Source organism: Sinocyclocheilus rhinocerous, unplaced genomic scaffold (assembly GCF_001515625.1).
Source record: "Sinocyclocheilus rhinocerous isolate Xijiao unplaced genomic scaffold, SAMN03320098_v1.1 scaffold2716, whole genome shotgun sequence".
In the NCBI taxonomy this organism is placed as follows: Eukaryota; Metazoa; Chordata; class Actinopteri; order Cypriniformes; family Cyprinidae; genus Sinocyclocheilus; species Sinocyclocheilus rhinocerous.
Window position 1 is genome coordinate 81,820 of NW_015624199.1, and position 26,651 is coordinate 108,470.

A 26,651-nucleotide genomic window follows, 5' to 3' on the forward strand; every position below is an offset into this window, starting at 1 on the left:
TTTTTTTTTACAGGTGTTTTACCTGTATTTTGAATTTTGCATTGCATTGCGTTTTAACGGAATGTCCGTAAAATGAATGGATAATGTCCTGACAGAAAATTACAAAATTTTCTGTGTATTCATCATTATTATTAACTCTAAATTTAAAACTTAAGAAAATAAAATGTAATGTTCTATAATACAAAATTGTACATATAAAACGTTTCGCAAAAGTCACTTTTTCCTTTGTATTTCTTTGTATTTCTTTTTCCCTTGTATTTTTGTGGTCCAGTCTAAACCCGCATGGTGCTTTAGGTGACTCATGTTTTCCTGAACTTTGTGGCACCTTTGGTTTAACTATAGCAGTATGGCAGATTTTGAATCTGTATCGCGGTGTTAGAAGTGTAAGCAGGTGGTTCATGCAGATTTTACGTTTCCCTGCTGCTTCACAGGAGTAGAACATTCACATCTGACAAAACCTACATCTGATTTCCCCTCCCATTCAATCTCCGTGCATCTCTTTCTCTCAGACTTTTTGTGTCTCCACTTTTTTTCAGTGTCTCTCTCTTATATAAGCTGTGATCCAGCTGGACAGCACAAGGACAAAAGCTTCAGTCACTGCCATTGAATTGACCGTGGCTACAGGACATTGTTGCTGTGTTTCTCGTCTCATAGTCACATCAAAAACCAGTTGCTAGAAAAGTCACATTCACATTAACACATGAAAAGCAGCAGATACCTAATCCATTCCAACCCGCTTCCATGCATCACTTCGACATCTGCCCGTCGACTGGCTCGCATCCAAACAGCTATAGTGTTAGAGGGCTAAAAAATGATGCTGTGGTCCAGTGTGATCGCTGAAACCCTGCTGACCGCTGAAGTGGGTTGTATTTCCTGTGGTATATAAACATCTCAGTGATACTCTAGGAGGTAAAATGAGGTTAGACACACGGCCACAGACCGCAGCCACACTGTTTGCATATTGTAATTTTACCTGTGGTTGCCTAGTGCTGCTACCATTTATAACTTCAGTAAGGGCTGATGGAGATGCTGCGTTAGGCAGAACATCCCAGAGAAACATTTTAGTGCTCAAACTAAGGTTAGGAGACATAGAGGTCAAACTTATGATATTGAATGTTCAGAAATAATGTTTTCAGAACTTAATGGCAACATTAGCTAAATGTTCTTACAATATAGTTTTGTTTGCTGAGGTAGCTCAGATCTGAATCAGAAATGTTTGAGATGACGTTGACATCTTTGCCTTTTGATTTCACATTCGGAGCACAGTTAGACATGCTGTTGAGACTTCTTCTGAAGCTCTCCAGGAGACACAAGTGAGATCTACTTTTAAAGTCTGCTTTTCTAAAAGAAGAACCTAAGTTCAACCTGATCTCATAAGAAAATGCGAGTAATTTACCAAGCTGCAATTCCGTTCAACATGACTCATAAGAAAACATACGGTTTTTAATGAAAAAGAACGAATAAAACTGTCATTAGAAAACATACGAATGATATTGTACGAATTTGTCACCAATTTAAACACTAAAACGTAAAATAACTTCAAATTATCACAGGGCTCTGCTGAAAAGTCTCAGTTTTCTTTCCATTCAGTGTCATTGAGAAGCAAATGAGATATTAAACACTCTCAGAAAAAAAGGTACAAAAGCTGTCACTGGGGCGGTACCTTTTCAAAAGGCACACCTTTGTACCTAAAGAGTCCATATTGGTACCTCAAAGATACATATAAGTACCTAAAGTGTACATTTTAGTACCTAAAAGGTACAAAAGTGTACCTTTCGAAAAGGTACCGCCCCAGTGACAGCTGTTGTACCTTTTTTTCTGAGAGTGAAGAGACTTCCATTGTGTTTTTTTTCCTATGGAGATACATTCTGTGAGTACCTTTTGAGAAAAAAAGGACATTTTTGTCAAAATGTATTAAAAATGCTATGATAAACACATTATATTATATTATATTCTTTTTATTAAATGATACAATTCTAGAAGGAAACCTTTGGGATATAGTTTTCTTTTAAAATATTTTTCTATTAAGTAATTTTTTTTTTTTTAAAGTGTCTCCACCAAAATTTGTGTAGTGTTATTATGTATAATATGTTCAAAAGTTTGGGATCCGTAATGTGTTTATACTTTAAAGTTTTTGAAAGAAGTCTCTTATGCTTATCAAAGCTGCATTTATCTGATAAAAATGCAGCAAAAACAGTAATATTGTGAAATATTATTAAAATTTAAAATAACTGTTTTCTATTTTAATATATTTTAAAATGTAATTTATTCCTTTGATCAAAGCTGAATTTTCAGCATCATTACTCCAGTCTTCAGTGTCACATGATCTTCAGAAATCATTCTAATATGCTGATTTATTATCAGTGCTGGAAACTGTTGTGCAGCCTAATTTTTTTTTTTACTTTTTTCAAGATTTTCTGATGAATGACAAGTTTAAAACAACAGCATTGATTCAAAATATAAATCTTTTGAAACAATATAAGTCTTTACTATCACTATATACAGTATATGTATGTTTATATATACAGGTGCATCTCAATATATTAGAATGTCGTGGAAAAGTTCATTTATTTCAGTAATTCAACTCAAATTGTGAAACTCGTGTATTAAATAAATTCAATGCACACAGACTGAAGTAGTTTAAGTCTTTGGTTCTTTTAATTGTGATGATTAACAAATCTCAACAAATTAGAATACTTCATAAAACCAATAAAAAACGGTTGGTTGTGCATCTTTTTCTTCCACACTTTTTTCTTCCACTCAACTTTCTGTTAACATGCTTGGATACAGCACTCTGTGAATATGTGATATATATATATATATAGGCCTAGGCTCCATATATTTTACTTTGATAAAATGTTTGAAATTGGCACTTTTTAACTAGATTTATACGTTTTTTAAGATTTCTCCTTTTCAATATCTGGAATATCCTTATTTGTCCTCATTTGATCCAAATTGTAAACAAAGAAAGCAAAACAGTTTTCTGTTGATAGGCTTCAACAAACCTCACTCCAGTGCCGTCTTCACTGACCCGAACAATGCTGATGATATATTTACTAAACAGCTCAAAATATATGAGGCACGGATGTTTTTTGTGAAACAGAAGTTGGCTGATGTCCACAGCGCGCTCGTGTGTTCCGCCGTCTGCCGCTTTTCAAAGAGGGTTGCGGCACCAAGAAAATAAATAAATAAATAAAATAATCATCAGAACATCCCATAATTCTGAATGTGAGGCAACAGATGTTGATGGTGAAGAAAGAGGCTCTCAGGACTCGGGCCTCTAGAGCTGGCCATTGTTCGGCCTCAGAGCCATTTATGTGGTCGCCATGGCAATGCTACGCCACTTTTATCCATTTCCCTTCGCCGGACGCATGCTAATGCGAGATCATAGCTCTTATTGACAAAGATGATAGAAGCTGAACAACAAACAGAACGACGTGGATGAAAGCCAACAGGGATTCAAGCTTTCATGTACAAGGTGCAAAACAGAGTTTTATTTAGCAGCACACAGTTTGTTTGATTATCATTATGAGCATAAAGTGAACAGAATATTTTATGATGTTCTAAGTTGTTTACAGCTTCGTAAAATGTCTCAACGGTGGCACTTGTTATTGGAATCTAGTTGGTGAAATGTCAGAATAAGCACGTTGAGGTTGTCCGTCATATCTGGTATGTTAACAAGCTGCATGTGTCTTGTAGTGGACGCAGATTGTCTTTTTATGTGACAAAAAGACTATTGTCTGCGGGACCAAAGCTGTCCGTGTCAAAGGCAGTTGTGAAGTGTCCAGCCAGGTGTCGATCTGTCTTTGAGCTGCTGGACAATAGTGAGACTCACTGTCAAGTGTCCCTGTCCTTGATTCACAGATCATGTTCATTCATTCCTAGATTAAGTCAGTTCTACATAACATGTTTAAGAAAGGTGGGTTTGGCACTTGAGGTTTCCAATTGTTTGAAATATTGTGAATAATATTTCCTTGTCTAATGCAAGAAAAAAAAAACGGTTACAGGCAGGGTAAAATTAACTTCTTTTTTTCGCCAAATCTGCAAATGGCATATAAGTTGAGAGAAATCATTTTTAAATAAAAATGCTTATTTAAAAATAAGAAATAAAATATGTACTTAAATATTTCTTATTGATTAAATATATATATATATATATATATATTGCATTTTCTATTATTTGAAGTATAAAATATATAAAATATTTATTTTTTAAAATATCAAATATTTTATTCTATATTTTATTCAACATTTTTAAAACGTTTAAATAAAAGAAAGTTGAAAAACCTTAAATTCTAAATGTCAAAAATGTTCAAATATGATATATAATGGCGGCATAACAGCCGTGATGTATCACCACATTAAGTTCTATTGTTATATAACAATAAACGAAATACAATTTCAGCTTTCTACTCTTAGAAGATGCAGTGGAGTATTTCTTTTTAGTAAACTGTTTGTATTTATTTGATTTGGTCGGTAAGATTTTTGGAGGTTTTATTTTTTGATGAAAAATCCAGTAAAATCAGCAAATTTGTGAAATATTATTGCAATTTAAAATAACTGTTTTCTATTGTAATATCTTTTAAAGTGTAATTTATTCCTGTGATGCAAAGCTGAATTTTCAGCATCATTACTCATTAGTCACATGATCCTTCAGAAATCATTCTGATATCATTCTTCATGCTGAAGGAACATTTCTTATTATTATCAGCACTGAAAACAGCTTAATATTTTTGTAGAAAATGAAATGATGAATTGAAATGACGTGATACATTTTATTCAGGATTCTTTGGTTAATAAAAAGCATTTACAGCATTTTCCTGAAATATATATATTTTGTAACAATGTAAAAGTCTTTACTGTCATTTTTTAAATCAATTCAATGCATCTTTGCTGAATAAAAGTATTAATTTCTTTTCTTCTTTTTTTTATCTTACTGACCCTAAACTTTTGAACAATAGTCTATATGTTCTCATTTCTAAAAATGTTCCAACTTTACCTTGCATTTGGCACTTGGTAAATGTTAATTTTGGATTCTGGTAACCAGTTAGAGGAAATTAAGTCATTTCATTGACCTTCAATATGACTGAAAAATTCTAATGTTAAAGAATCTGGACATCAAACACTTAAAGGGACAGTTCACCCAAAAATGGCAATTCTGTCATTTAATTATTGTTGGTCCCAATTGACTTCTATATGAAAATAAAAAGTACTATGTAATTCAATGGGGACCAGCAACTGTTTGGTTATCCACATTGTTCAAAATATCTTCTTCTGTGTTCAGCAGAAGAAAGAAACTCATACAGGTTTGAGGGTGAGTAAATGATGACAGAATTGCATTTTGGGTGAACTATGCCTTTAAGTAGTAGTTTTAGTGTCCAGAAGGGCTGAACCCAGAACCAAGAAGCTACTGAGGTCAGAATCTCACTGTGCCTTTGGGCAAAATACATAATCCTCAGGTTACTTCAGACAGACTGTCCCTACAATTACTGCACTGCAGTGTACTGATGAAACACATCAGCTAAAGGCAGAGAAACTTGTAATATCAGCAACAACAATTACAGGTTGAGCTCTCTTTAAACTATGAACATGTTTCACACCATTTTTCCACTGTTGTTGCACAATAATACTGGCCAAAAAGTCAAATGCACTTTTGCTCGGACGTAGCTAAAGTTTGCCCGAGAGGAGTTCACTGCATTTACAGGGCAGCTGTCGTTCTCAATGCGCTTGTGTTTGTGAATTCGAACAAATGCAGTAATGATAGATTCTCATTCTCAAGCAGAGCTTAATGAGAGGTTTGAGTCAGGAGAGCCTGGCGACAAATGTGTTGATTATTTGTATTTTAATCAAATCAGATTCATCAAAAAGTGTTTGCAAGTGTGAATTGTTTTGATCAAAAGACTGCGCTTCTTGTTGACAATCAGTCTTGTTTGTAATTGATTTTACACTATATATATTAACTTCAAAGGCATGCATGCAGCTGATAGTAATATAACGCTTTCATGATGGTTTTTGTTTTCTGATTTCTCTTTTTGTTTAATGAAGCATCAAAGAAGCTGCTTTTGATACTTTGATGTTGAGATTGTAAACTATTTCAGACACATTTGTTTATTTTTTATAAAATACAAGCAAAGAACTAGAGCATCACAGTGTTGTTTGAACTGAAGCACAATGTTGCTACTTGTATTGTCAAATCAAGTTAGCAGTGTTCATAACAACACAGCCATGCTAAAAAACACGCGTAAATGTTTGTCTGCATGTGCAAATGAACACTAAATGTGTATTCCATCTGGTTGATGGCTCTTTTTAACACTAAACCATTTTGATAGCAATCAAATCGCATGTGGGTGATACGATTTAAATTCCACACCCAAATTTGCACATTTAACTCATTTTCAAATGTTTTGTGTTCATTTAGGTCATGCAGTAAAACATAGAGCTGGCAACACTAAGGTAATGGATTCAATTCCCAGGGATAATCCAGCAGCACTGGCTTTTACAATTGTATTGATCTGTTCATGTTGGGTTAGTCTTATTACTGAACATGCGTCTTTTACAATCTGCTTAATTAATTGTTACAAAACAGTTTCTTGTAACTCACTTTGACAGCATCGTGCACCAGTAACAGATGGCAGGTCATTCTCAGGAAACAAGGTTGTTTGGGTCCCCATGACTTACATGTATTTAACAGAATATTGATAAATGTATGTTTTTCCATTTCAATATCAAATTTGATATATGTATATACAGGACCAGTAATATAGGATTAAAATAATAATAATGTTGCCTATAAATTTTGTGTTTATTGAAGTGATAATTAAATATTAAATATTAAATTAATATATTTAATATTTATATTTATTTAAAAATTAAAAATTATTATATCTAAAATTAAAATATAATGGTACATGTTTATATACTATAAATATCATATAGGACTACATATGTTATCTACTTCATTTATGTATGTATATATACAGTATATATATATATATATGTGTGTGTGTGTGTGTGTGTGTGTGTGTTTGTGTGTTTGAATGGTCTATATAGTTTGTGAAAATGTTTTATTTGTGTCTGTATGCAGTATTTACTAGTGAAGGTGTGTTTGGTCATTAGCATTTAAGTTTACACACACAGAGCCTCCCACTTAGTCAATATTTATAGCTCTTTTCTTGAGATTGCAGCTGAGATTTGAAGAATTGACCTCCTGTTGTTTCACAGCATGACGGTGACGGCAGGACCCTCGTGTATCTCAGTCGCGTTTCATTCGCACCCCTCCCGTATCCATCTCATAACTCCAGACACCAGCATACTGCTGCAGTTTGCTCTGACGAAGGCAAAAATATTCAAATGATTTCTGAAGGATCATGTGGCACTGAAGACTGGAGTAATGATGCTGAAAATTCAGCTTTGACCACAGGAATAAATTATATTTCACAATATATTCAAATAAAAAACAGCGGTTTTAAATGTAATAATGTTTCAGAATTTTACTGATTTTGCTGAATTTTTCATCAAATAAATGTAGCATTGGTGAGCACTCTTTCAAAAAGAGAAATACTGTTTTGTTCCATTTTGATTCAAAATGTACATGATATGATTTTATTTTATAGAATGCAGCCATTGATGTTCTTTTTTTGGCTGGCAATCTGTTATGTTCTTACAGTGTGAGTGATTTCCAGGCATAAAGCTGATGGGGGAGTTTATGGTGAGAAGTGTCCTCAGTAGGGGTCTCTGTCCACTGTGTGGCCCATTCTCTCCCTCACACTTTTATTGTTTGTTGATGGAAGCAGTTGTCATACTCTGGCAATAACAAAAGCAGAGCCATCACTCTGTTTACCTCTGCACAGGAACCAATGGGCAATTCTCCATTAAATTACAGCCATGTGTGGAATCCAGATGCGGCTCCCCCTCCATACCTCACACACACACACACACACACACACACACATACACGCACACACACACACACACACAAACACACACACACACACACAAACACACACAACACATTTAAAAGCTGGTGTGAGATTCAATAGCTCATTTTGTCTTTCTTTCTTTCTTTATTACTTTTTTGATTATTTCTTTCCAGGGTTAATATAGTTAACTAAAAATAAGGCCATAACAAATAATTGAATTTAAATTAAATACATTTGAACTGAAATAAAATATTTTTAAAAATTAAACTTATTTCAGTTACTGTAGTTGCAAAGACAACATTTCTCATTTTCATTTTGTTTAACTTGATATACTAAAATAACTCAAATAAAACTGTATTAAAATGTTAAAAGAGTAGTAGAATAAAAATTATAGACATAAAAATCATAAAATGTGCTAGAATAAAAAAATTATAGACAGAAAAATCATACAAATGACAAAAACACAACAAAATCCCTAAAACATTATCAAAAATTTAAATAAAAATTGAAAATCCAAAAATAAAAGCTAATTCAAAATATGAATAAAAACTATAATTTTATCTCGATACTAAAATAACACTGTTTCTTTTTTCATTGTTTCTTTCTTGCATGTGAAAACATCATACTATACTATAAATAAATGTAAATAATGTTCTGTGGCGCAACAATATTTCCTTGCAAAATATATTTTAAATTCAGTCTCATTCAGCTTCAGAACACAAATGTAACAGGGTTAGATTAAAAAAAAATGTAAGACATATTTTAGAAGAAAAATGTTTAATTTAAGTATCCATTTATATCTCAGATGTTTTTTCTAAAATTCTTTAGGAGTAGACACAAATGATGTGATACAGTGTAAGCATTTAGAGCTATGAATTTAATATGGAACAGCTCAGATCATCAAAAAAATTAAAAAGCAGAACAAGGTTTCATCGCACTTTGGTATTTTGGCCAATCTGAGCACAGTTGGAGACATTACTGAGATCTCTTCTGAAACTTTAGTGGTGACGTTAGATTTTTAGGATCTTTTTCTTGGGAGAAAAATATGAAAAGGAGAAGATGAAAATCTCCATTGATCTCCATTTATTCTCACTGCAGCTTTCGAGAAACTATTCAATTGATATATATTTAGAATCACCTGTTTTCTAGCCATTAACTGCACTCACACGTACATCTGCAGTTTCACAAACAACAAGCCATGATGAAGTTATTTGTGACCTGCTGTTGAGTTTGATTTGCTTTGAGTTGATTTGAGTTTGATTTAAATAATGATAGCAGTTTTTAAATGAAATGTTTATTTTTCTTTCATATTCTTGTAATATGTTCCTCTGACCTAATCAAAAACCCAGCAGGCAGATATTACTGAAACTTTAAAGTTGACATGCACTTTTCAGAAATGTCACTGTCATCCACTATAGCATGTTGCTTGTTGTATCTGAGGTCAGTTTGACCCCAGCAAAAACATATTGTAGAAAGATACAATGAAAACAAATCCATGCACCTGGACAGCTGACAGGAATGTGTGACCCCAAACACAAGTAATATAACATTTTTAATATGAGTTTCTCAATATCAGTTATTATAACTGTGTGTGTGTGTGTGTGTGTGTGTGTGAGAGAGAGAGAGAGAGAGAGCATCTATTACATTTTAAAATTTATATTGAAATTTAAAAATAAAAATTATATTGATATTGTAAGTGTAAAATGAGATGTACAGTATATATGATACAATTCAGGCCCCAAATTTGTGCATCAACATTTTTACCATCATATTTCCCCATCATATCATAGTTATTAAATATATAAAAAATATTTTTAGAAAATATATTAAATTAATAATTATTATAAAATGTATTAAAACGGTTTTTTTTATTATAATGACATTATTTTTTTCAGGAAATGAACTTTTAAAAGACAAAAAAAAAACTTTTATCTCTTTATTTTGTTTTCTTTTATTTGTCAGGAAGGAATCATCTTAAAATGTCAACCTTTAGTATAGTAAACAACTGATAATTAAAAATAGATTTTTTTTGTTCTTTCTAGCATGCAGTACCTTGTAGTTTCATGACCATGGGCACGAGATTTGTATTGTCAAATTAAACTGCAAGGCTATCAATAAGTATTAATTCTGCTCAAGAAACCTTTGTTAAAATGCAAAAGGCACCTGTTTCATATGTCTGATCTTCAGCATCTTGTGTTTTTCAGAAGGCCTCTATAAAAAGGTCTTCTGCTCTAATAGCTACTGGACAGCAGCAGGGTGACGCTTGAAGTGCACTTGTAAATTGAACACATGTTCCCTGCGTCTGTGTAAAACATGAAAGACAAAGACCAATCAGACACTGCTGTAATTTCTGACGTCAGCGTGTCACGTTGGTTGCTAAACGTTTGTTTGTGATGGTGGCACACTGTAAAGTTTCAAACAAAAAGCCAATGAGAAAAGACAATCAGTTTGGATGTTTTTTTTAAAGAGAGAATTTTTTTTTAATGAAAATGTTGTGTTTTATGAAATAAAGCATAGTTTAGCACCACCAAAACAACCGTGGCAAGGCAGCTGTTGGCAAGGCTGTTTCTGGTTGGCGTGCCAGATGGTGATCAACATCAAACTAACAGGAACATCTCATCACTCAAAACGCTCTGCAATATCGCCTCGCTAGATTAAAATGAATCATAAGGCACAAAATCACCAAATCAAACAAGCGCTTCAAGCGACTCTTAATGTGCAAAGCGCTCAAGTTTCTACACACTGGAACGATTCAACTCTAAAAATAATTTGTTTAGCTCAGCGTCTGCTCTCCTCAAAGGATTAAACATACAAATAAAGAAATGGAAAATAGATTGATTTAAATAAATGGCTGGGACGATCATTTGTTGCTCTCTCAGGAGAACGTGGTTTTTGTTTCTGTAAACTATTTCATCAAGGGGTGAACCTTGTTTCTTTATGTTGTGACTTCAGACTGTGTTCGGCATTCATCTTCATCTGTTTTGTAACTAAACTCTGTTTGTGCGAGAGATTATGAAAGGAAAGACTCAAACCTCATATTTATATGTTTAAATAATTGCAGACATAACATAATGGATGAAAGCATATGATGTGGAGGGAGAGATGAATATGTTTATAAAATAGCATCTAGGTGCCCAATTTACAACATGAGCAGTTCTCATACACTACACTTGATTATTATTGATTGATATATTGCCCATTCCATCTGCGAAAACAACTATTTAAATTGAAATTACCTTGAGAACATGGATAAAGGTCCCTAATGCCCAGACCACTTTAGAATTATATAATTCCCCCCCTCTTAGTAACATAATCCATTACATTACACATTTTAGGTAATAAAATCAGACTACTTTTTATCTAACTTATTTATCACATTGATTTAAATAGAATAATCTATTGATATAAAAATGCAAAGAAAAAGAAAATATATTCAATTAGCTGTTATTAACAACATGAAGTGCATTAAACATTACATTACATCATAAATTTTTTTTTAAAAAAACACTTACTAAAAAAATGAAATATTGTATTTGTTTACCTGCATGTCATGTGACCATTAACCAACGTCAGAGAACCATAAACATGCAAATGTGATAATTATTAACTTATTAGCTTACAATATGAGGGAGTACTTCAAGTAAATATTTTAGGTGAAAGAAGTTCTGCTGACAAAAAAAGTAATGTAAATAAAAAATAACATGAATTTGTGCATTTTAATGTGTTTGAAAGATAAAAGCCTTCCATAGGCATATTAATACATGGTTAAATAACCTACTAAGTGATTCAAATAAAATAAAAATGAATGTGTTCATCAGTAGTTGATGCAATGTTGAAATGTTGAGAAAACACTTCTTAAAACTGAAATTATTTTTATAAATGCAGTGGTCAAGTGATGTGTGGCCACCTGACTAGTGACTGATCTTTGTGTGAACGTCCTCAAAACTGGAAGACTTTCTGAATGTATATAAGCGGAAGGCTATTTTAGAAAAGAAAAAGAAGAATTAGGGAGAATCAGTAAATTATGAATAATTTATTGCTAGTGTGTAAATAATCATGTAATCAACAAAAAGTAACTGTAGTCTGATTCCAAGTATTTTAAAATGTCATTTAATCTAATTACAAGTACTTAATTTTTGGAATCTGATTACGTAATCCAGATTACATGTAATCAGTAATAGTATATAAATGAGATGTTTTATATTAGTCACTCAGAGACATTAATCAGTCCTGTCACATTATATCAACATTGTGTTTCTGGCAGCTTTATCCCAGAATCATAACCATCAGTCCATGTATCTCATTAATCAATTCAGCGCATCGGTGTGAATCTTCAGACAACACAGCTGAAATTGACGTATTAAACACTGATGCACACGGCTTCATTCACACAAACTGATCGAGGTTTCCTTGTTCCATACATTGCCTTGATGTCAGCTTTTGAAATGCAGCTATTGCTCAAATGTCCACTGTCAGAGGTCAATTCCTTTCAGAGTAAACATCAACAAATATCTCATCCTCTCTCAAAACAAAGAACAGAGAGATGTCAAGACCTGCTCTATTGTATACAAGTGTACAACAACAGGCTGCAATAGTCTATAGCATGCAGTAGAAAAGGACTTCATACACTGTAAAAAATGACTGTGAATTTAATGGTAAAAGACTGTAAAAATGCTACTGTAAAAACCTGTTAAATGGTTAACGGTAAATTCCCCTATAATATACGGTGAAAAACTGTATTGGACATTATATGTAATTTTACGATAGTATGCCGTTTTTGGAAGTGAAAATGACCATGTAATTTACAGTGAATAACCGTAAATTGACATTCCCAGAATTCCCTGCGTTACATTTCAAATTTGATGTTTTTTTGTTGTTGAAATAACTATGTTTCTTCTTTAAAAATGTTGCTACCGTATTTTTTACAGTAAAATTCCGGCAACCACAGCTACCGGGTTTTAACGTAAATTTTACGGATTTTTTTTTACAGTGTACTATCCATTTGGAAAACGTCTATTCTGAACTAACTCAAATTACTAAACAAGTTTGAAATTAAATGTGCTTTCAACAACATTGCAGAAAGAATATATAAGTTTTAGTTTCGCTTGACACAGTGTTCCCATATCTTTTTTCATGATTTTTCCAATCATTTTTGTGGATAAGGATTTTTTAAAATTTTTGTTACATTTATGACATGATGTTTTATAGTTTGCACTCACAAAACAGCATTTTCTAAGAATAACTAAAAAATATATGGATTCACTAAATAAATATGCATGACTTGTATTACTCTCCATAACTTTTCCAAGCCTGGAAATGGGAAAAAGTTTCTGAATGTTTTCACATATTTCTCATAACTGCTTGAATTATGAGTAAGCCTGCATTAATACATGAGAACACCATTTTTATCTTCACAACTGGACATTCCCCATCAAAAACAAAAAACCCATCTGCCCATCCTAAGGGGTTTCTTATTGCCGTCATAAAGCGTCTAGACTGCACACCCCTCCTTCTGCACCTTCAGTCCGTGCGTGATAGATGTTTGTTTTTACAAAATATATAGAGTCCTCTTTGTGTCCTGATGGACAGACGGTCCGTTTTAAAGGTTTGTCTTTATCTAAAAACAGTGCTGTTGGCGGAATGGCATGGCTGGTTGTGATTAGCTGGACCAAAATAAAACTTGATCTTAAATTATTATGATTTTTGCAGACATGTTGTGTTTGTTACACGATACACTCTTATAAGTTTGTTTATTAGCATTGATGGTTCCATGAGGAACCCTTCCATTGGACAAATGTTCTTTATAGTGGAAAATAGTTCTTTAGATTATTAAAATGTTCTTCACACTAAGAAAAATTGTTCTTTCAAGAACTGTTCACTGAAAGGTTCTTTGGTGATTCAAAAATGTTTCTTCTATGTCATCGCTGCAAAAACCTCCATTTATTCAACCTCCTTTATTTTTAACAATACACTCTTTAAATTAATGCTCTTCGCTGGTATCTATGGTTCCTTGAAGAACCTTTAACAACATTCGTGGAACCTTTCCATTCCACAAAAAAGTTCTTTATACACTCTTAAAAATAAAGATTCCACAGTTTTTTTTTTTGCGGTGATGCCATAAAAGAACCATTTTTGGTTCCCCAAAGAAATTTTCAGTGAACCTTTCTTAAAAGAACCATTTTATTCTTAGTGTGAAGAACATTTTAAACATCTAAAGAAGCTCTTGTGAAATGTAAAGTTTCCATAGATGTTAATGGTTCTTCATAGAACCATCAATGCCAATAAAGAACCTTCATTTTTAAGAGTGAAGGTTCTTTATTTGTATCTATGGTTCCATGAAGAACCTTTAACATCCACAGAACCTTTCCATTGGACAAAGGTTCTTTATAGTGGAAAAGGGTGTATTAGATTATTAAAATAAATGGTTCTTTTAAGAATTGAAAGGAACCAAAAATGGCTCTTCTGTGGCATTTCTGTGAAAGCACCATTTTGGAATCTTTATTTTTAAGAATGCACTCTTAAAAATAAAGGTTCTTTATTGACATCGATGGTTCCATGAAGAACCTTTAACATTAATGGAACCTTTCCATTGGACAAAAGGTCCTAGACTGTTAAAATGTTTCTTTTAATAACTGTTCACTGACAGGTTCTTTAGGAAACCAAAAAATGGTTCTTCTGTGGCTATTTTTAAGAGTGAATGTCTGCATTAAGGTATTCCAACACTGCAAAGTTAAGTATTTTCCCAAACACCTAGCAGCCAGATTCCGGAAATATCGGTGAGTCACAGCGATTGCTTTAACCTCAGGCCTCGGTTGATTTTAATGGATACAACACTGACATGTCTGGATTGGGGAAATGGATTGAAAATATTCTTTCTTCCTGTTCTCCTAAGTCAGTGAGGCCCTCCATTAAGTTTAGGGGCATCAATCTCCTCCGGTGTATACGGCTGACAGTGAGATGGGTGGGGGGTGATGGCCTATCTTCTTTTGAGAAAAGCTATAAATTCTTTCGCACCCTCAAAGCACTTGCCGTTCTCACATTGCCTTATGAAAAAAGGGGGTGGGAGGGAAGTGGGGGTTAAAAAAATCTCTGTCCATTCTGAGCTGGGAAATTTACAAAACCATAGCTGTCCATTGCAGAGCAGGATGTGCCAATTGGTGCGTGCTTTAACAGCAGTTACTAACACATCTGATGTACTGAGATTATCCAGTGAAAAGCAGCGCATAATGCACATTGTTAGCTCTAAAATGTTGGTTGTGTGCATTAAATATGATGGAAGCCGGGCCATTTGCATTAAAAGCAGAGTGAAGAAATGATAAGCGAATGTATCTGACTTCACTGTTCAGTGTCTGCAAACACATGACTCATGCGCCGCCTTATCCAATAATCATCTACGGCATCTATGATACATCCTGACTAAAACAAACAGAAACAAACAAAAGACCACTGACCAGTCCTTATTTTTATATCCAGTAAGTGACATCATAAAAAAAAAAAATTAAAGCTTTTGGTACATCATGTCTTGCATTAAGATATTTTGGTAACTTTTGGTTATAGAAACCCTTAAAATCATTAACACACACACACACACACACACACACACACACATATTATATGTTATATATTAAAATATATAAAATTTTCTCTGTTATTGTTCGTTTTCCAACTTTTATCATAGTTTATCAAAATATTTGGAAAACACAATGTGCATAGGAATTGTTGTTTTTCCTTCCCTGAGTATTTCCATAAAAAAACTTCAAACAAACAAACCTGAAAAAAAAAATATGATACAGTGATATTGATCATTATTATATATATATTTTTTTTTTTCCACAAAAATATAAAAAAACTAATTATTTCCATTAATACCTCAAATTCAAACAAGAATATGATACAATTATTAAACATTTAAAAAAAGTGTTATTGTTTTAGTGTTATTATTTTTATGATGTGATATATATATATATATATATATATATATATATATATATATATATATATATATATATATATCCCATCATAAAAATAATAACACTGAAACAATATCAATTTTTTTTAAATATTCAATAATCTTTCTTAATATACCCATGTATTCATGGATTTTAAGGTAAGACATTTGCTTTACATACTGCATTTGAATGAAGTAAACTGCAGTTTTTTCCTCATTTCTCCTTCAACATTTGCATATATTTACTTGTCTGCTCTTCATTCATACATTATATGAGTACAGTGAGACAGGCAGGTCTTTGTGTTTAATGTGATGGGTTAATGTCAGTTGCAATTTCCATATTTAAATCACAGAGTGAAGAAGAAGCACGCACAGATTTGTCTTTATGGTCACTGAAAAATACATTTTATGTTTGCCTCATTTAGAATCAAGAACATCTTTATACGTTATCAAGTGTAAAACGACAAGTTTTTATTCAAAACAGAAGATACAGTATTGTAAAAACTGAAAACACAATTACACATTTCATGATTTAATAATACATATAAAATAATACAAGCTAAATATATAATAAGGTATACATACATAAAGTGAGACACACAAATGCCCATTTAAAATATGTGAAATAAAAACACAATATAATAATATCATTCAGATATCAAGATTCATGCAATAGTTAGGCTATAAGTAAAAATGGTAGGCTAATAATAAAATGTGATTGTGTTCTAAAATAATTACAGGTTTTTTCTCCCCGCCTGCGCACTTGTTTCCCTGCCTCTCTCTTTCTCTCTAGCATCACTCTTCTCTCTCTCTCTCTCTCTCTCTCTCTCTCTCTTTCACATCTCCTCCCCCTTTCTCTCGACTCTGCATTTCTCATCAATGAAGCCTCATTTGAATAATGCGCGAGCACTTTGGACCGGAGCCAATCAGCTGTCAGAAGAGCATGATAAATCGCAATGCATTATTGATAATAATAATTACTTTGACATGCGCATTTCTACTCGAGGGGCTAATTTCCCCCAACCTGGAGAATTTCTAAAGGAGAGGGACTAAATAGTCTTACTATTCGCCCCAGATGGTTGTAGGTTACCATGTCGCGGCGCAAGCAATCCAAACCACAGCATATTAATTCAGACGAGCCCGCGTCGACAGAAAATGGTAAGTTTGAGGCGACAAAACTTTGTTTATAATTTTTTTTTGCTTGTGTACTGTAGGTTATTTGTTTCATTTCATATCTGAAATATGAAATTCGGCGTCAATGGGATCACGACCCTTGATATTGAGGTAATGTGGTTTTATAAATCGCAAAATCAACCCAAAAAAAGTTGTTTTATTCATCAAATTCGTTACAAATGCGCTGAAACTTCTGTGAATGTCTATTATCGCGGCAACTTCAGCTGAGTTTAAGAAACATTGTAGTTTGCTTCATTTTTGTTTTGTTTGTTGGTTAATTGTTTTGCTAATCTAATGTTTACGTATTTGCGATTTACGAAGTTTGATATTTATCGGCGTTTTGCGTTTTTACGTTCGCCGAGTCAGCGACTTCTTGTTTTCTCACGTATTTAGTGTAACGTTTTGATGAGTGTCGTAATTAAAAACTATATATATATTTTTTTAGAGATAGAAAATATATACTCATTGAGCTTTTAAGAATGCATTTAAAAAAAAAAGTCGTTAAATGTGTTTTTGCTTTGATCAATTGTGTCACTGGCTGATAAATGTACACGTATATTCCAGACTATGCTCGTGTGTTAATATTTGATGTGGCGTACTGGTATCACTGACCACTGTTAAACAAAGGTGCTCAACAGGTCGGCATGAAATGTGAGTCGCGAACAAGTTTGACCACAAAGCAATAAATCCCCCACAGTTTCTTTTGGTCGCATATGGAGATGTGGATGGGGGATGGAAATGAAGTTGTGTGTTATGGGGGTGTAAATGTAAACTACATGACTCCTATCCACGACATACTGAAATGTGGTTATTCGTAAAGAAGGTATAGATGTGTTTGGTTATAGATGGTCTGAGGATTAGGGTTTGTTTGTCTTGTTTGCTTAAAGTTGTTAAATTTTAATTTTAAGTCAGTTGTGTTCGCCTATAAAACATTGCATGTAGAATCTCTCTCAGTTAAGTTACAATCAGTGTGTAACACTGTGAAGGTATCAGTATGAATCCCTTGTATATTGACCAAACGCCTCCTTGTGGTGAGCTGAATAACGCGCAGGGGTTACAATGTGTCCGTCCAATTGTCTAACCCTAAACACATGGTTGAAACATGATTAATTTCTGGCACAATTTGTTTTGTTTTAATTAAACCCTTTTAGGTTTTGGTTGCATCTCCACTGCCTTTTTGGAAATTTAAGATGCAATCAAGGATACTACACTTTTGAAAGTGAATCTTTTTTTTATTTTTATTATTATGTTTTGCTTTGTCTCAAATGGAGGTGCTGTTTGGTTGTCTGCTAGCTCTGAGAACAATGCAACTCCACGTTTTCTTTGCTATTCAAGTTGTCTGGTGAACAATTAACACATCCAGTTTCATTGTCAGAATGTTAACAGGTGGTCTTTCCCATTCATAAGAGATGATGAAATTTGCATTTAACAATGGCCCTGTGAAAAGGGCCTTCCTAATAGTGCTGCAGCTTAATTTGATTTGCTTTGCATTTTCTGCAATTAGAATAACCAACTGGCCTCTTTGCATTGTCATCAACGTTTTTTTTATTCATTATTAGGACTGTCTTGCAACATTTGTATGTTAAAGGAACACCAGTTAAGCATATGCTGTGTTTTATGAGCCATATGTGTTTTATTTTATTGTAGAGGAATGGATGGAGGAGGTGGAAGTTTATATTTGATATGCAATTTATCTTTTTGTATTGGTAAATCCTTTCTAGTACGATTTGGATTTTTTATTTTTGAACATGCTGTAAATGCTGCCCTCATCTGGTGGGACTTCATAACTGAAGAGCTGTGAATGTGGCTGCTTACAAAAGCAACCTATCTGTGTTTTCAATTGTTAAACATCTGTTCTATGCAATTTAAAATCCAAAAATGCCATTTAATGCATGATATCAGAACATAAGTGACAAGTAAAATTGGACTACCTCTGTAAATTTCATTAGCATTAAAAAAAAAATCACTTTATGCCTTATCTTTTCAACCGTGAGTACTGCTAACACATTTATCTAGAATTTGTTACATATTTACCGCCTATTATCCTTTGGTCTTGAATAATAAGTCATCTCTCAAACTTTTTCTCTTTGATGCAGGGATCTTGTTAAGTGGTCAAGGTGAGGAGGATGGCAATGAGGCTAAGAGGCGACGATCAGAGGAGACACGGGTTTGCAACAAATGTTGCGCCGAGTTCTTCGATGAGGCAGAGTTTCTCGAACATGAGAGAAATTGCACTAAAAGTCAGCAGGTCGTGATCATGAAAGATGGCGACGGGAGTGAAGTGCCCCCTGAGTTCTCCCAGCATTCTCTGGGTGATTTCCTGGGCGATCAGGGCAATCAGTCTACCAGTAATTCACATTCAAAGCACAGTGCAGAGTCTGAGGAAATGATGGAAGGAGAGCTCATGCTGAACCATGATGACCCCTCAAATCACCATCAAGATGCGTCTGGCAGTATAGACGTGGGGTACATGGTATCTTCCAAATTGCAAGACTCTGTGACTCTTGGGTCCATGGCTGCTACTAAAGTTGCTGTAACGCAACACTCATCCAGTTCGTCCAATCAGAAGTCTCTACCCCCACAACCACACAAAGATGCCCTTCTTGCAATCCCCATGATCCTGGAACAGCTGGTCAGTCTCCAGCAGCAGCAACTGCAGCAGATTCAGCTAACCGAGCAGATACGCATCCAGGTGGCGATGATGGCACCTCAGAGTTTCCATTCCGCACTGGGTGCTGCTGTGGATCCACTGAAAGCACTGGGTGCACATTTATCACAGCAGCTTTCAGCCGCAGCTGCCCTCATTGGCAAACGGGCAGGATCCCAGAACTTGTCCTTTGAAGCCTTAAAACAAGCAAAGCTACCTCAATCCACCACCATCCCCACATCCCTCGCTGGAGGTGTGGCCTCAGTGCCCTTAAAAGCAGACTCGAAAGGACTCCCAGATTTAGCTAGCCGACTTCCAGCGCTGCTTCCTCAATCTCCAGGGGTCATGGGATTACAGAGTCCCTTTAATATCCTTGCAACAAGCATAGATTCCTCTAAAAAGGCAAAAAATAAGATCCCTGCCATGTCAGAGTCAAAAATTGGTTCTGGTGAACATATGTTCAAGCACAAATGCAAGTTCTGTGGGAAGACATTTGGAAATGACAGCGCTCTCCAAATCCACTTGCGCTCACACACTGGCGAAAGGCCCTTTAAATGTAACATCTGTGGAAACCGTTTCACAACCAAAGGAAACCTCAAAGTGCATTTCCAGAGGCACAAAGAAAAATACCCACACATTAAGATGAATCCACATCCCATACCAGAACACCTGGACAACATGCCAACAAACAATGGCATCCCTTATGGCATGTCCATGCCCATAGAGGAAAGCAGTTTTGTGGACACCAAACCAGTGCTGGGGCTTCCCTCGACAAGTCTCCATCCACCAGTGCTCCAAGGATTCAAGCCCTCATATGATATTTCATTAGGTGGGGACCTCTACTCCCAGAGGCCTTCTTCATCTGGCAGTGACGGTGCATCCATTTCTTCTGGCATGTTCGGTCAGGAGATGGCGGGACTGGATCAGAGCAAAGATTCCTCTGATGCACTGGCTGGATTGCACCACATAAACGGTAACGGACTATCTGGCGAAAATGGCTCTGGTACTGCAAAACTTCAGCAGATGGTGGATGGCTTGGAGAAGAAGACGAATGACCCCAATGAATGTGTTATTTGTCATAGAGTGCTGAGCTGCCAAAGTTCCCTCAAAATGCATTACCGCACACACACTGGTGAGCGACCGTACAAATGCAAAATCTGTGGCAGGGCTTTCTCCACCAAGGGCAACCTTAAAGCTCATTATGGTGTTCACAGGGCCAACACTCTTCTTAAAATGCAACACTCTTGTCCTATTTGTCATAAAAAGTTCACCAATGCAGTTGTCCTCCAGCAGCATATTCGTATGCACATGGGTGGCCAGATTCCCAACACCCCTCTGCCAGAGAATCAGTTCGAAAGTCCTGAAGCACTGGATGCTAGCATGGCTGAGGAAAAGAACATTGACTTCACTGGCCATGAAGAGAGTATGGAAGAGCAAGACTTGGATTTGGACAATCAGGAGAAGCTGAACATCTCTACAGAGCCCCAGCCCGCTGCCAAAGAAGATCAGGCTTTCCAAGGTCCACTATCTATGTTTACAGGCATCGCTGCCCTGGAGAACCACATGAAGAGCCTCACCTCTGCACTGAACCTGCAACGACAAGGCAGCACTGCTTCTGAGAGCGATAGCGGGCTGAAAGATTCCCCTTCAGGGTCTGGAGAAATGGATTACAAGAATGGCCGCAGTCCAGCTGTGTCAGATTCTGTGTCCTTTCACTCTTCGTCCCCTATAGATGGTCCCCTGAGTGATGGACAATCAAAATCACCAGAATCCACAAACCCAGACGATGGAATTAAATCCAGACCTGACTCTGATGCACCTCAAGATTTTAGCGAAAACAGTGGAGCACTGGACTTGACGTCAAGTTTTACCCCAAAACCCATCAAAGAGGAGCCAGGCATGTCCTTCTCCAATGGCGAATATGGTACGTTTTGTTAATTTCAACATGCTTAACATGGCACTGACATTTCCTCTTGATGTTTTGCCTATAAGTTTTCTTCTCTCTTAGGTTCTAGTCAGTTACCATTCATGAGGGTGCCTCCAAGTCTGGTCAAACTGGAGATGCAGATTCCTCCTGAGACTCCCATGGGTGCTCATGGCCTGTACAGCTCCCAACTGCCCCAAGGAGCTGCCACTCCTCCTGCTACTTCCAGTGCTCCTCGCCGCTCCACCAAGCAACATCTCTGCAACTGCTGTGGGAAGAACTTTTCATCTGCCAGTGCCCTGCAGATCCATGAACGTACACACACGGGCGAGAAGCCGTTTGGTTGCACAATTTGTGGCAGGGCTTTCACAACAAAGGGAAACCTTAAGGTGAAGATGTCTTTTCGACTTCAGATTTTTGTTAGTGAATTGATCGAAAATCGAATGTCTTGTGTATACTGCAATAAGCCTTACTGACTCTTGTTTCCTATTTTACAGGTGCATGTTGGGACCCACATGTGGAATAATACAGCAAGGCGAGGTCAACGACTCTCGTTGGATAACCCAATGGCTTTGGTGGCCATGGGCACCGAGTCTAAGATGAAACCAGACATGCTGCCGCCCCTAAAGGATTTGATTCCCCCACCGATCAATTTCAACCCGTCGATGTGGAACCAGTATGCCGCTGCCTTCACAAATGGGCTGACCATGAAGACCAATGAGATTTCAGTCATCCAAAATGGCGGCATCCCTCTCCCAGGAAGTCTCGCTGGAGGTCCTTTAGTGGGTTCTACTGGGGGAATGACCAAGATGGAGACCTCTCAGATGGGCATCCCTGGCACAATTGCAGAAATGGAAAAGAGTGGCTCTGACAGCATAGCAAAGTTTCCACATTTTATGGAGGAGGGTAAAGTGAATTAGAAAGTAAAAGGACTACAGACAGATGTTCCCAATCAACGGTCTGCATTGTGCTAATGAGCCTGCTGAAATGTTAGAAACTGGGCTATTTATTAATTCAGTCCTTAGTTGGTACAATCAATTCATACATGTAAAATTGCTTTTAAGAAGTTGCAAATTTACATATTCCCTAAAACGGGCCATGCCTTCCTTATTGGATCCTATTGATTACTTCTAGTTGAATCTGATCTAACTACTGTAGTTTTTCTTTTCTTTCTCTCTCTAATATATGCGGGTATTTTGTCAGTTTTGTTTCTAGAAGTTGAATGTAAGTCTTACTTGAAATAGCTTTATTCCAGAGCAGTCTCATTAGTGATGGGGTACTCTTTGTGAGTTACATTGGGCTCAGCTCTATGACCCTCAGGAGGATCTCAGCCACAGGTGACCAGAGATCTCAATGTTTTAACAGTTTAACATCTTGTTCATCTCTGCTTGACTACACATAGTCCTGTTGTTAGCTGTGTTCCATTAAAGTTCACTAGTCACAAATAACATGCATTGCATAGATGTCATACAGCAAAGGTGTTTGTGGAATATGTGCCTAGATAAATTGACCATTCCACACAATCTACTGAAGATTACAGTTTCAATGATGGACATAATGAGTAGTTATAATATAGGTTTGTTTTGAAACTGGATTTCACTAAGTTATTATAAATTTTTTTTTTACTCTATACTTTCTATGTGCGCTTGATACCAAAAATGATTTTGCTAAGTGCCTGTCTTGGAGTGCTTTTCGCCCTCTCCTCTGTCCTCCTTTTTTTTTTTTCTTTTTTTTTTGCCCTCACAAAAGACACCACAGGATTGTAATAAAGGCCTTTCTTTTATTTAGACCACAATATGCTATTTTTTTTTAGTTTATCTATAGCTTTTTCAAAAAGTCATTAATTGTTCTTTTTTGAAAGTGATTTAATTTGGTAGTAGTTTTCTTGCCTTCAGTGATCTCTCTCTCTCTCTCTCTCTCTTATCAAATATTAGATTGAGTTGCTTTCATTTGAGACCTTTTAATAGGAGGTTAAAAGGCCGGTATAATACTGAAATGCCTAATCATTCCTTGCACTTTATTTTTCCTCATTCTGCTAAGATCTGATAGAAACCAGGCATATGTCATTTATTCGAGGAATGTTTGTTTCTTGGGCTCATCATTTAGAGATAATTTGCTTGCTTGCTGCCGTTTTAGGACCCACCGAGTTTTAGAATTCTGTAAATTTGCCATTTACCATGCATTTTATACTTGTGAGCTAAGCAGGCATGCATATCTTGTCCCAAAACCTCAGCAGTCATTCTTATTCTGGGGAAAAAGTCATGGTTTGATACCCAGTTGTGTATTGTTGTGGGGAAATGTTTTTGAGATCGTAGTCATGCATGAGTTAAAGGAATGAGCTTGTGTGTATGCACACAGAGTATCTAAACCGTAGAGACTTCACGCTAGTCAAATTTCTACCTCATTTAGATTTTTTTTTTCTTTTTCTTTTTTGGCATTGTGTTTGGAGTTATGGTTGCATTGTGCCCCCGTAACCTGCTGATTTCTGTAATATAATGAATGTATCGCCAGACACTTTGCACAACACTTGTTCAGAATAGGCAGACTCCTCCTGTACATTCTCTTTCTAATATGCATTTACCAAGCTGTGCCTTTTTTCTAGATGTAAAAAAAAAAAGGTGGTGTCAGATCTTGGATAAATGGGGTCATGTCTGTATGATTGTTCAAATGTTGAGTCTGTTTTAGGCTTGTTTACAGTGTAGACTTTTTGTAAATGTTTGCTTTTGTTTGTTCCCCTTCTTTTCTGATATTTTGAGAATAAAAATAAGGATGTCTTTTCCAAAACTTTGTCTAAATCAACATGCAGTCATTACTGTTATAGGGGGAAAAGACACTTGAGGACACTGAGGTGGATGATACAGCATGAGGGATACTTGTGTAAATGGATTATAATGCAAGAAAGCGTTTTATTATCATTCCCATGTTGTCTAAGCAGAAAACATGACTAGTAAGTTATTTGTTTGCAATGAAGGCAAACTAATCTGAATAGATGACATTTAAAAAGGTATCTGATTTAATTTTATTTAAAGTTAGTTTCAGCCTTCTACTACTATCATTGTGTTCACTCCATGGTACATAGAATATTAAATATACATAATAAAACCACATGAACTTTGTATACCATGGTACTGAATGACTACCATGCTATTTCCCTTACAAAAAATATTGTGATGGTTATATGGCTATTTACACAAGTACTGAAAATCATGTACCATGGTATTTAGATGATACTCCAATGTACTTTCAGAAATACAGTGGAACTACTATGGTAAATGTCTAAAAAAACCAATGGTGACATATATATATATATATATATATATATACATTTTTTTTACAAGTTATTTCACCACTACAGGGGAAGTTGTGGACTAATGGTTAGAGAGTCGGACTGGTAACCCAAAGGTTGTGGGTTCGAGTCTCGTACTAGCAGGGATTGTAGGTGGGGGGAGTGAATGTACAGCACTCTCCACCTTCAATACCACGACTGAGGTGCCCTTGAGCAAGGCACCAAACCCCCAACTGCTCCCCGGCCGCCGCAGCATAAATGGCTGGCCACTGCTCCGGGTGTGTGTTCATGGTGTGTGTGTGTTCACTGCTGTGTGTGTGCACTTTGGATGGGTTAAATGCAGAGCACTAATTCCGAGTATGGGTCACCATACTTGGCCACATGTCACATCACTTTCACTTTCACTTAAGTTATAGCAAAAATATAGTTGGGTATGATTTTACAAAGTCCTCAATATGACACACCACTTTCAATTCCGAGTATGGGTCACCATATTTGGCCACATGTCACATCACTAGTCACACTAGGATTTACAAGAAAACCATAATATTATCATGGTTTATGGCTATTTGACATGTTTTAATGTGGTCAGAACATATACACTTTGTCACCTTGGAATTATAAGGTTCTATCTGCATTCTGAGCAGTTTCGAGATATAGAGCTTCAAAGTTTTTGCATTCCATTTAGTGATATGGGGAACAAGTCTCTTTCATACATCAGTCCCAAAACTTATCACATAATGTAAAGAAGTTCTCACATAATAAGAATATGTGAATAACTCAATTTTGACAAAAAATGGCAGATATAACCTTGTCTAACTTCTGTTTTAGACACAAATTTGTTCAAGATGAAAACTGGATAGGCTATACAACTACCCATACAACAGTTCGGTGAAACTACAAAAACACTATTACCACAGCAATATGTCATTGAGCACAAACTTATATCCAGCGTCTGAGTAATTCTAAAGAAAAAGACAATGCATAATGATAAAGAGAATAATGCCTGTGCATGGCTGAAACACACAGGCCAGTGTGCTGATATTGTTGAGTCCCATCATATTGAACGCGCGCAGCCCTAACTAACTTACCCATAAGCCTCCGCCCAGCGCGCGGGCGACTGCTGCTCCACTGCGGACTACAATGACGGACAACATTCCGCTGCAGCCCGTCCGACACAAAAAACGACATGACAACAAACGAAGAGACGGGTAAGAGCACGAAACGACGTTAAATGACAACAAAAACGCGTCGGCTGGAAAATGGAGGCTTGTTTATGCATGATAGCATGATGGCTAACAGCACTGCAACCCTTAACCCGCAAAATGCTGTCGATAACGACATAATTTCGCGACGTGACACTGGTTAACTCATTATTTTATTATTATTTTTTTATATAGCGTTGAATATTCGCTATGAAGATGTCGTCTGAGCGATATTAGAGTCTTGATATTGTTGTATATGGGAGAGGCAAGTGCACATCCGTGTTCCGGGACACAGGTGAATTGTTGTTAAGGATGTGTCTCAATATTTAAAGAAAAAAATAAATATTTCTCCCTATGTATTATGCTCTTTTTGGCCAAATATTTTCGGTGTGATGATTTTAAGGCCTTTTGTGAGGATGGCCGACACACTTGGCACACTGATCAGTCTTTGAGTGCCATATAATGTCCAGCTATTTATAAGCACGTGCAAATAAAATCACCAGGGTAACCACAGTTTCCGTCAAAATGCCACAATTGTTACAATTATTG

At 35.8% G+C, this 26,651-nt stretch overlaps 2 protein-coding genes across 2 annotated transcripts in view; both read left to right on the top strand.

The window, feature by feature from the left end:
• The first annotated feature begins 16,862 nt into the window (after positions 1-16,862).
• LOC107738173 (sal-like protein 4) lies at positions 16,863-24,135 on the top strand. Its single transcript, XM_016549900.1, has 4 exons — positions 16,863-17,025; positions 19,137-21,611; positions 21,696-22,000; positions 22,109-24,135. Exons 1-4 carry the CDS (start codon positions 16,959-16,961, stop codon positions 22,529-22,531), a joined length of 3,270 nt encoding a protein of 1,089 aa, XP_016405386.1. The 5' UTR covers positions 16,863-16,958; the 3' UTR covers positions 22,532-24,135.
• A 1,806-nt stretch (positions 24,136-25,941) lies between these two features.
• The window catches only part of LOC107738388 (probable phospholipid-transporting ATPase IIA), a 47,088-nt gene continuing 46,378 nt past the window's right edge, over positions 25,942-26,651 (top strand). The window contains exon 1 of the mRNA XM_016550146.1: positions 25,942-26,108. Coding sequence (XP_016405632.1) covers positions 26,041-26,108 — 68 coding nt within the window. The 5' untranslated portion in view covers positions 25,942-26,040. The remainder of the gene's footprint in view (positions 26,109-26,651) is intronic.

Bases quoted from the DNA above. Each gene is read 5' to 3' on its own strand.
- LOC107738173 (XM_016549900.1), top strand. From the start codon at position 16,959: ATGTCGCGGCGCAAGCAATCCAAACCACAGCATATTAATTCAGACGAG. The intron at 17,026-19,136 runs GTAAGTTTGAGG...TCTTTGATGCAG, and splicing joins GCCCGCGTCGACAGAAAATG to GGATCTTGTTAAGTGGTCAA. The intron at 21,612-21,695 runs GTACGTTTTGTT...CTTCTCTCTTAG, and splicing joins CTTCTCCAATGGCGAATATG to GTTCTAGTCAGTTACCATTC.